Below are 12,129 nucleotides of genomic sequence, written 5' to 3' on the forward strand. Positions count from 1 at the left end.
CTCTAGAAAATCCAAGCTCTTAGCTCTTGAAATGGCATGAAGAAAGTAACCATAATTCTGAAATGTATAACTGTAATCACTTCAAATATGAAAAAAGATCTAATACGCATTGACATCAAGAGGATCACATCTGACAACTACCGAAAGATGAAGAGGAAGGGAGTCACAATCTCTAGTTAAGAGAAAGCATGAAGAACATCATGAACAAGAAGATCATTTTGCAAATGGTATTTAGCTTATGGAGATCCAAGAGATTACTCTCTCCTTTGTTTCACACAATTAGTTCTAAAGATGGCTCACATAATGGAAGTCAAGGCTAAAACGATCTCATTCAATACACAATCCTAGCAACTATAGACCACCAAATGAACTCTCTACTGCATCTAACATTCTCTCTCTCCAACCAAAGTAATGCAAGACACATTATAGTGTGATCCTTCCAAATGACTGTTCGCTAGTAACACTTCCTTGTGTATATCCCTTAGCCAATACTAGATGGATATCATCTTGAGTGTGGATGCCCGCCGTAGTAGCTCCACCCATAGTTTTCTCATTATATCCGGTTTTCTTCAGTCTCATAAACCGCTTGGTCTTTTGAAGAATACAATAAACTTTCTTTCTTCCTTTCTTTCTCTCTCCAAAGAATGGTCTTAAAAGAAATCTGCTTTTAGTTACAGCCATGTGTGATGATGGAAACATCATTCTCTTCACAAAGGACAAATATATCCATCCATTCTTTAAGGCTAAGGGCACAAGCACTAGACATGAGAACATGTACGTGGCATAGTGGTGAAAAAACACGTATGTACTTCTAAGTAGCTTACTATTGACCTGTTGGAAATGGAAGCGAGAGAATGGGACTGAGAGAATGGAACTGACGCAAATATCTAGATGAATGCAAGAACATGCCCAAACTCACCCACACCCACGATCCAACAGTGGGTCTAGCAGGACAATAGTATAAACATATGCTCTTACACATACAAATCCATACACCCACACATACTTGAGCATCCATTTATACAAAGGTCTTCGTAATGAGTTTCTGTTAGCACTCCAGAGATGAAGGGCAGACTCAGCTGTCGCCAATTGCTGCTTCTCCCAAGAAATAAAGAGGAATCTTTATTAGATTGACTTCGATCAAAGAAAGTTGACTTCTGTTTACTAGAATAAGTTTTAATTTGCTTTGCATTGATTTGGGGATGCCCACAAGGGACAAGGATTAGTCCAAGAACTAGAATGCATGCATTTGACTAACCTTTAATGGGTTAAGGCGTTGGTGTATGTTTAATTGATGTGTAGGACTTGGAAGAGTGCAAAAACGCCAATAATTAATGGAGCAAGTGCCAAAAAGCAGGCCCCACAATGTAAAAAGAACCACGAACTCCTAGAAAGTGGTGCCCCATTAATGAAGGAGCCACTAGGGTTAAAAAGGCCATTACAAGTGCCCTACAAATGGGCAAAAGCGAAAAAGCCAGCTATTTGTAAACATTAGCTTTTAGAAAGCAGGTCTAGCTTTTTGCTAGGCCAAGTCCAGCCTCATAGCTCCAAGTATAAAGAAGTATTCATGCTCTTCTTATAGCCAATTGTACAAATTTATTTCTATTGCAATAAAGACCTTCCGGGGACAACCCTTCTTTCTGGCCCCTAGTGATGTGTGCCTCTCTTTCCCCCATCTCCCAGCTCACCCTCTTTGCTACGATTTTACTCCACCATCCCTTGCACGGTTTCCAAGCATTGTATGCTTAATCCGTGCGAACTATTCCAGAGGGAGAGCCCTTGCTGCAATGTACTTTCCTATCACCGGTTAGTGCTTCTTCCAAGAAATAGAGAGAAATCTTTATTAACTTTTCCCCAAACACATCATCCTATGCACGAGAAGTCACCATTGACGGACACAAACCATATGAGACTATTCATGATGATATCACGGAGTTCTCCAGACAAGGGGACACTGTCATTCTTGGTGACTTCAATGCACGTACTGGGAACAAATGGGTGGGCCTGTTAGTGTAAGACTTTACGCCGTCAGCTCAAATTCGAAACCAAAAACAGCCTTCCGAGAGCACTAGATACACTACGCGAGTACCGTAGACTAGTACGGAGGAAGAAACTAGACTTCGTTCGTCAAAACAAGGAGGAGCTACTAAACATTTTGTTTAGTAACAACTCTAAGGACTTCTGGTGGAGATTTCTAGAAGGATGCTCCCCCCCACCACTCACTTACACTCAAATCTGGTTTGATTATGCACGCACACTTTATGAAATCTCAAATCAACCAATCCCTAATCTCTCACACATGTCCCGCCCCACATCCTGCACCCTCTTCACTCGAGGAAAGGTAAAGGATGCCATTATGAAACTTCATAATGGCCGAGCGAAGGATCATGAGGGACTATGCACTGAATTCATTGCATATGGGATTAACCTCCTAGCCCTAATCTTAGCAATGCTTTTTAATGAAGTTGGTTGTTTGGGGTTTCCACGCACCTAGACCATTAACACTATCTCACCCATCCACAAGGCAGGGGATCCCATGAGCCGAAAGAACTACAGGACCATTATGATTAGACATGTCATGTCCAAGGTTTATGCATCAATACTTGACTCCGAGGTTAGCAGATTTGCAGAGTGTCGAGGACTTAGAGCAGCAAGACAGGCCAGATTCCGGCATGATCATGGAACCATGGACCACATTCTCACGCTCAGATGTATCATCGAGGAGGCGAGGGCACGGAAGCAGAGGGTTTATTGTTGCTTTGTGGATTTCCGCAAGGCATTTAACACGGTTCCGAGAGCCCACCTCTTACGGCGCCTACAGGACTTGGGTTATGACCAAGAGATCATTTGGGCTATCATGGCCCTTTACGAGAGAGTTTCAGGCAAAGTTCGAGTAGGATCCGAATGGATAGATGAGATCATGAGCACTATCGGGATCAAACAAGGGTGTCCTTTATCGCCTACCTTGTTTGGCCTCTACATTGACAAGCTTGAGACAGTGATGCAAACACAAGGGGGTGTAGGTTGCTCTCTTGCGGGCACGCTGAGCCAAATATTGCTCTATGCAGATGACGTGGCTCTCGTCTTCCTCAACAAAGGGGCTTCAAAGACACCTAGACGCACTACAGTCCTTTTGTGAGTCTCATGATTTGAAGGTCAGCCTGGGTAAAACCAAGGTCATGATCTTAAATACATCTCGAGCCATCATGTGTCAGGAGCAGTTCACATTTGAGGGATCACCTATTGAGATAGTTTCATCATACACTTATCTTGGGGTTATCTTTTCCGGACCAAGCTTCACTATGAGACCCACGATGCAGGCACGCTTGAGCAGAGGGTATACTTCATTGGCCAGACTAGAGAGGTAGTGCTTCCGCTCGCACTTTCAAGATCCACGCACCAAGGGGTTGCTTTTTGACTCCTTGCTTCGCCCAGCAGGGATGTACGGCAGCCCATGTTGGGGGCTAGACTTGTCAGATACAGAGTGGGCCCGCGTCGACCAACTACAGGTTCTCATGTTATCACGGATGATTCGTTGGTAAGCCATCCGTTCCTCACCAGATCATTCAGGTTGAGTTTGGGTCACCCCCTTTACAACTAGATGCTGCATTTCAGGTCATCACGTATCTGTACCAAGTCAAGGAATATGGGGATTACACCTTGGGGCGTAGCAGGCTACCATGGATAGCTCTATCCTCTTCTATGGCACTTGCAACAGGAGGGGACCAAAGGTGCTGGTATGCACGTACAGAGAGATGGTTTAAGCGACTGGAGCTCCACATGGATAGACTACCTCCCTTCCAGTACAGCATGGATGCTCCGTTTTCTCCCCTCCTATCACACGAGGTCAACCAAGTTATCCGTGAGGATCTACTACAGCTACACACATTTCGGATCTGGTTGGGACCGAGTGAACTCCCAGTGAAGCTTAGCTTCTACAAAGATCACTTCTTACATATCATAGCGGAGGGTTTCATTGACCCACCAAGATACACGCAGATTCACCTACCCCAATCGCTGAGGATCTCTCTTGGGCATTTTCGGGTCTCTTCACACAGACTTCGCATCGAGAGCAGCAGAGCAGAGCGACTACCAAGGAAGAGGCGCATATGCACACTGTGTGACATGCAAGAGGTTGAGACAAAGGAGCAGTTCATCTTCAAGTGTCCTATTTACTATGAGATCCGAGGGCGTTTCTACTGTCTCTTCAAAGATAGCTATGGGATTTTGGCCCGTTTCCTCTCCTACCCAGACCAGCGGTGTTTGGCAGGTTTCATTCATGAGGCACTTAGACACCGCAAGAAGATACTCCGAGCACGGAGACAGGAGCAGACTTCTTCCTCGACTGATCCCTCTCAGAGCTCTATCATGGAGTTCTTTCAGCCAGATAACATGGACCCCCACGAGACGAGGCCTCGACATGACCGTGACCTGGAGCTTGTGACCAGATAGCTCGGATAGAGGGTCGACACAAAGATCACACTTGGGGACATCCCCTCCTTGTTTAGACACTAGCCGTCAGCCTTCAACCCACTTCGCCAGCCCTCAAACAGCTCAAGAAGTCCTCAGCTCCAATCGCTGTGCCTCCACACCTCGACTTCAAGCTGCAAAAAAAAACAAGGGAAAGAAGGCCTCAGCCACATTACAATGAAAGTGGGGATAGGGATGGGAACATGAAGGGCGGGCAGAAAAGCACTATTTGATTGAAGCACCATGCCTACAAGAGCAGAAGTAGAAGACACATGGAGCAAACTAGCTTTGGAGACAGCCATGGCAGCCCTCTCTAGAGGGACAGCTCACAAAGGCACTACAAAGTACTCACATGCCTCAACAAAATTTACCTCGTGTTGATAGAAAAAATAGACAGTTTGACCACCCCTCTTGTATTGAACCATCTCCATCTTCAGCCAAAGAAAGACCCAATACGCAGCAACAAAACCAGGGTTTATATACAGCAAGAAATGCTTGAACAAAAGCAAGGTTTAGGGAGAGTAAAAGGCACTGTGGTTTAGGGAGAGTAAAAGGCACTGTGAACACTGTTCTATGACAGCCTTGTAGACAGCAGAAAAAATCAGGGTTTAGGGAGAGCAAAGAAGCTTGCCAAAGAGGGATTTTAGACAAGGAAAGAGTAGGTCATACAAGCTTATGGACAGGTCGTACAAAAGAGCTATGAATATGTCATTGAAGCAGGAGACCAAAAGCTACGAGCAGCAAAATTCCAGCAGACAGGACTGCACATGCCCCCCCCCCTCCTCCCTCCTCAGGCACTCACACACCCTGTGGACAACAGCAGAAGCAAGCTAAATCAGGCAGCACATGCCCCCCCCCCCTCCTCCCTCCTCAAGCACTCACACACCCTCCTTGGTCTAAGAGGTGTAAGAGGTGGCCCCCTCCTAGGTGTAAGAGGTGGGATCAACTGGGCTTAACCCACCTAGGTAGGGGGGGTTAGGACTCCCTTGGACCCCACAAGAAGACTTGCATTAGGCCTAATCCATTTCTTAACCCATTCCTTATGAGGCCCTTTGGCTCAGGGAGTGGCACACAGCTGGCGACTACAACATTTGAGGGTTCTAGGGGCTGCGTGAACCAGCAGGGGACCCAAATGAAGGGGTAAGGAGGCTGGAAACCCCCATAGGGGCTGGCTATCCGACTTGCACACAAAAAAGGGAAGGGGGGAGCTCCACCGACCTGCTCTCTCTCTCCCACACACACCCTTTTTTTTGTAAAAGAAGCTCTTCATTAAGAAGAATGAAAATTCATAGCTGTCCCAGAGATGGACAGCTGCTACTCAAGACTAAAAGCACTGATAGAAAACTTCCAACTGGGCCAAAGGAAGGTCTCTAAGAAAATGTGCATCTTGGAGAGATCAAAGCAAGGATGAACAAAAGAAATGAAAGGCATCCACACAACAATGCCCATACAGTCGAATGTTACGGGCATGATTCTCTCTCCCCCACACACACACGCGCGCGCGCACATATACACACACACCTGTATGCGCACATACAAGCGCGCTCACATACACACACACACACACGTGGTGTTCCCAAATATAAATTGTTGGTCACACAAGCAACGACGGAACATATAATAACTTGTGGCAATTCAGAAATATAGAAACAAATGTTCAGTTCTCACAGGCTTCTCTGAAGCTCCAAAATGACCTTTTCGCCAGCTATCGAGTAATTTGTAAAATTTACGAATGAGAAATTCAAATGAGGAAACTCCTTTTGCCGCCACCTTGCCAAGAGCACATAGGCACCTGCAAAAGACACAACCCATAACATCAATTATCATTGTGGGACCAACTTATGATGAAGATAACCTAAACATCATGCCATAAACTTTGTAAAATGAGACGAGACAGATTGGGAGCTCACTTGATACATGCATGTACAACAGTAAGGAAAGAATAGCGAACTATCAGCTGCCTCAAGTCCCGCTCAAGCTCTTCAACAAAGTTTGGGGGCGGTCTGCGAAGCAATGGCAATACAGTGTCTATAACAAACACGATACTCTGAAGCAGCTGTGCCACATCTCGGTTGTCAACCTGCCCAATTAGAGAAAACAAGTAAATATTGGACTACCACGTTTGTTCTCCACGAACCTTTCAAAGGCCCGAGTTCTTGAAATACAGCAATCAACATAAAATCTCATCAAACTCCATAGTAAGAGAGGTTGATAATCATACCCAGGCACCAAAGGCAGAAAATACACCTGACCTGTGTCTTCAGATAAGGCTGCAAAGTTACAGCATATCGTGATGGATCGGCTGCAGGAGCACAAAGAGTTGGGTCTACCATACAAAAGGAATGCAAAGCAAGAACGTATGGTAGTGCCCGTGTCTCAGCTTCTTCACTGGTCCCCTCCTCAGCCTGCAAGACAGAAAGGCAAACGCAATCACAAAAGGCCATAGTTTGAACCCATAGTCAATAATCTAGAAAGGGTAACTCTACATATGTGCTCGGAAGAAAGATCAAAACAAGAATAGAGCATAAAATAGAATGAAATTATTGTGTTCAGAGCCTAAAAGACACTCGAACTCAGAGTGATAAACTATGTGAGCATTTAAGATCATGTCATCAGATTCACACACCTTCAATATGCTCTCCATCAAACATTTACACATTAACTCGCAACGATTTCTCACAGTGGCTTGAGATACTAGACTCGTAGCAGAGTTCTTAGCTGTCTGAGGGCAAAAGTCGAGTGCCAGACTCCTCCTGATAATAGTAACCATTGCTTGGTTGTTTGGCAGACCCCTGAGAACATCTACTAGCTGCTGTGCACGCTCTGATATCTCAGAAGGAACACTACTGCTATCTCCAACGTAAAGGCTGTGATGATTCGCTGGTTCTTCAAACCACAACTCATAGAATGTCTTACAAACAAGGTCCTGCATCAGAAACATAACATGAGCACAAGTCTAAAAAACTTCTTACGCTTTCACTCTAAACTTATGAATCCTGAAGGGGGCAATGAATATATTTCCCAAGGAATGAATTGGCACTAACACCACAGAAGACTTGGGGAGAATACATGATCTTGTCATCTACAATGGCCTGATCGCTGACCCTCTTCTGATGGGTTTACCTGTTTTCCTCACAAAGGGGGGTTTAGTGTAGTTGACTACCTCATGGGATCTTTTGCCTTCACCTCACACATTATTGACTTCTTTGTGCAATGAAGGGCTGAAATGGTGAAGGCTAGAGATGGCAGGAGAGGGGGAAGAGGGGAGGGGAGAAGGAGGAGGAGAGAGAGATAGGAGGGAAAGGGGTAGAGAAGAAGAAGAAGAAGAAGAAGAAGAATATATTATCGTCCTCTGAAGACCAAAAATCGGCCTATGGGACCTGAAACAATACAAAACCTTACATACATAAAGACTCCTCCCTCAAAGGGGAGGGTAATAAGAGAAACTACCTTTATGTCTAGGTGAGTTTCTGTGCTTGAAAAGCTTAGATACAAATGTTCCTAAAGCTGAGGGTGACGCTTTATGTAGCAAATCAGCCAGTTTGTTATGTCCCTCAAGAAGAGAGCTGAACTTTTTCCTAATGTGTGCATAGTAAGGGCATATCATTACCATGTGTTCTTCTGTTTCTAGCATACCCTAGTCACATAATTGGCATATTCTGCTCTCTCTTGGCATGTCTTTCCATCCTCCCATTTCAATTTGCAGCTGGTGTGATCGGGTGCGAAGTGAATCCAAAGCCCTCCGCTTATGCATTGCCATAGGTGTGCAAATGTACTTCTGCGTGGCTGACTCCTCTGCCGCATAAGTGGGCCAATATTGGGGGTTGATAAATGTGCAGTAGTACTCGAACTTATCTCTAATTTTAGCTGTTCGCCATTTCCTGTGTAGTGCATTCAGCAGGTCACGATGAAAAGCATCTTCATCTACCTCCTCTGGTGAGTAGTTCAAGTACTCCTCTACCTCCCACTTCCTGAACCAATTTCTCAGATCTAGTGCCCATCCAGATGCCAAAATCTTGCTCTTGTTTGTCTTTTGGGGCTTTTGACTTTCTCCCCATGCCCTCTTTGGCAGCCTTTCAGCATCCATGCCTTTGACCTTTGTAATGTATCTGAGTACCTTCTTTAAAGCATGTAATGCCATGGTCGGGGACCCCCATGGTGGTGGTCACAAAGGTGATCGCCTCCTCCATGGGCGTCATAGTGGTGCTGGTGCTGTCTCGCGTGATCCCTCGTATCCGGATGTTGAGGTCCTTCGAAGCCCTCTGCTGCTGCTGCTCCTGTATGGCGGCTGAAACCGTTGCCTCCATCTCTGTGACTAGGGTCCCTCCAAGCGCTGCTCTGAGGGTCCCGAGCTCCTCTCGAAGCTGTGTGATGTCGTGCCTAAGTCCCTGGATACAAGAGTTGGGATACGATCAAGAGATCATCTGGGAAGTCATGGCACTATATGAGAGAGTCTCAAGTAGGGTTCAGACTGGTACAGGATGGACTGAGGAGATCATGAGCACCATCGGGTTCAAACAAGGGTCTCCTTTATCAATGACCTTGTTTCACCTCTACATAGATGAGCATGAGACTTTTATCAGAGACCGGTTGCTCTCTAGCCGGATGATTTCTTCAAATACTTATATATGTAGACGACGTGGTCCTATTATCTTCTTCCACAGAGCGTCCCCAGCGACACTTGGACACGCTACATACTTCTGTGACACACATCACTTGAAGGTCAACCTTGGTAAAACCAAGGTCATGATCTTCAACACATCCCGAGCAGCCATGCACAGAGAGGATTTTAACTTGGATGGGTTACCAGTGGAGGTGGTTGCATCCTACACATACCTGGGAGTCCTATTCTCCTGCGTGATCTTTATGATGCGACCAACACTACATGCCCGAATGAGCAAGGGTGTATGCCACGCTAGCCAAACTCGAGCGACAATGCTTTTACTCTCGCTTCCCGAACCCTCAGACCAAGTCTCTCCTCTTCGACTCTTTGATTTGCTCTGCAGTTGGGAGTCCTTGTTGGGGACCTAGCATATCAGAGATGAAGTGGGCTCGAGTTGAGAGGCTTCAAGTTCTCATGCTTTCACGGATAATCCGTAGTAAGCCTCTGTTCCACATCAGATAGTTCTCGCTGAGTTCTAGGCATCCCCAATATAGCTCAATGCAGTGTTCGAGGTCATCACGTATCCCTTCCACATTCAACAGTATGGATCTTGCACTACAGGGCAACGTAGGCTTCCCTGGCTGGCTTTATGCTCCTCCATCACACTAGGGACCATATGTGTTAATATGCACGTACTTACAGATGGTTTGAGAGCCTTGGGCTCGATATAGATAGGCTAACCCCCTTCCAATACAGCGTTGAGAGCCCCTCTATCCCACTCACATACCACGAGGTGAAACATGCCATCCGGGAGGATCTCCTAAAATTACATACCTTCAGGATCTGGTTGGCACCCCGTGAAGCTTAGTTTCTACAGAGACCACTGCCTAGGGATTTCGGAAGAGGGCTTCATCGACCCACCGGGATATACGCGGATCCACCTCCCCCACTCTATGAGCATTTTGATTGGGCAGTTCCGAGTTTCATCACACTACCTCCGTATAGAGAGTGGTCGAGTGGAGGGGATACCCACCTTGTGCAATTTCCGCCCAATGTACTACAAGATTAGATGCCAATACCACTGCCTTTTCAGAGATAGCTTCAGCTCTCTCAGTGGCCGACAGCACTCTATTGCCGACTTCATGCCTCCACTGCCTCATCCATCCTGATATCTTGCTGTTGCTGGGGATGATGATGATATTGATGATGATGCTGAGATTGGTATATAGTCGACCATCGACATGACTATGTTGTACTTAGGACTTAGTACTGCCATTCTGCATTTTTTGCATTTTTTGCATTTTGCATTTTGCATTGGTATGGACGCTCGTTTCGTAGCTCCACTACCACAGCTCGTTGTATCAGGATTTTCATAGTCTCATAGACCCATCGGTCTTCCAAAGACTTTAATAAACTTTCTTTCTTTCTTTCTCTACCCAGCCTCCTATCCTACCCAAACCAGAGATGCTTGGCAACCTTCATTCATGAGGCTGTGCAGCACAAAGAGCGGCTTCTCAAGGCCCACAAGGGAGTTCCCGACACACACACACAGACTCCACTCACAACACAATCACTGAGTTTTGAAGAATGATGGCCAGGGGGCTGCCTTTTATAGGCTCCCTTGGGCCCTAAAAATGGCTGACTGAGGCTGATGTTGCATCGACTAGAAGACTGCTGCTGCACCGACCCTGGAACCTGCACCGACCCGTTGACATGGCAGTCAACGTTGACTGCCGATGTCATCGCGGGTCTTGCACCTACTCTTGCACTCCGTCTCTACCTGGGTCTTCCATGGGCTGAACAGCAGTCCATGTGGTTATTGTGCTACCAGTCAGCAAGCATGGCCACGGGCTTGTGGATGCTTGTGTCAACTCAGTACCTTCTCTTGAGATTCGACTGTCTCAAAGACTAGGTTCTTGGATGATCATGGTTGCCCTGCACTACTATTAGATGATATCATGTTTGCATCTTTGTATAAGGTTTTGCTGCCTCCTCCTTGGTGTTTCAGACAGTACTGACCCACAAGGCTCACAGAGGCGGTGACCGCGGGGACCCGAGATAGAGTCAGAGACACACCAAACTCGGCAACGCACTAAGGCACAGATCACGCTAGGGGACCTCACTGCCATGCTCACTAGGTCAGACACGCAACCTAGAGGAGTGATCGTGGCAATTGTTCACTGCAGAGCTACGACCAAGAGACTTCAGCGGGCTGTACATGTCGACAGCCGCCAGCGCTCTATTACAGGATTTCTACAACCACTACAGCCACGCACACCTCAAGCCTCTCTTAGGGCTGACACTCCCGCTGGCCTCTACACTCATTCTGTGCACCAACTCCATTATGGGCATGACTATGGATAAAGGATTTTGCATTCCATCTGGGTGTTGACGCTAGTCTAGTGGCTCCACCCATCAATTCATCATATGAGTTTTCTTTCCATTTCACATATTCTTTTTTGTCCGATCAGTTCATTGTATCACTTTTCTTTCAGTCTCACAGATCCTTTTTTGTCTCTCTCTCTCTCTCTCTCTCTCTCTCTCTCTCTCTCATGCCTACACGAGTCATACAAATATTGCTCTACGCTGATGACATAGTCCTCATATCATCCGCAGAGACAGCTGGAGGGTCTAGAGGTGTTCTACACAGAGAGAGAGAGAGAGAGACTTGACTGTCAACCTTGGGAAGACCAAGGTTATGGTCTTCAATACCTCACATGTAGTGACTTGTCAACTCAGCTTCACTTATCGTGGTGAGCCAGTGGAGATAGTGCAGTCTTACACATATCTAGGAGCAATCTTCACAAGACCTCTTTTCACAATGACCCATGTAGCCCAGGTACGAGTCACTCGAGGACAAGGTGCTTTGGCCCGACTAAAGACAGTGCTTCCACGCACACTTTCAAGACCCACCGACGAAGAGCTGGCTCTTCGACGCACTAGTGCGACGGCCATGTATGCAGCACCCTTCTGGGGGTGTGATCTACCGAAGACCTAGTGGAGGAAATTTGAGCGGCTACCAAGTGACAATGGGGTCCAAGATGATTCGGAGTAAG

At 46.4% G+C, this 12,129-nt stretch overlaps 1 protein-coding gene across 3 annotated transcripts in view; it reads right to left on the reverse strand.

The window, feature by feature from the left end:
- The window catches only part of EMB2773 (PHD finger family protein), a 111,992-nt gene that overhangs the window by 27,117 nt on the left and 72,746 nt on the right, over positions 1-12,129 (reverse strand). For all 3 annotated transcript variants that reach the window (XM_087394055.1, XM_087394054.1, XM_087394053.1), the window contains exons 16-19: positions 7,097-7,396; positions 6,723-6,875; positions 6,381-6,550; positions 6,139-6,262 (exon numbers count right to left, since the gene is read on the reverse strand). In XM_087394055.1, coding sequence (XP_087250181.1) covers positions 6,139-6,262; positions 6,381-6,550; positions 6,723-6,875; positions 7,097-7,396 — 747 coding nt within the window. The remainder of the gene's footprint in view (positions 1-6,138; positions 6,263-6,380; positions 6,551-6,722; positions 6,876-7,096; positions 7,397-12,129) is intronic.

The sequence above is a fragment of the Dipteris shenzhenensis genome, chromosome 23 (genome assembly GCF_047967505.1).
Source record: "Dipteris shenzhenensis isolate YYH24624 ecotype China chromosome 23, Dip_SZ_1.0, whole genome shotgun sequence".
NCBI classification, from domain to species: Eukaryota; Viridiplantae; Streptophyta; class Polypodiopsida; order Gleicheniales; family Dipteridaceae; genus Dipteris; species Dipteris shenzhenensis.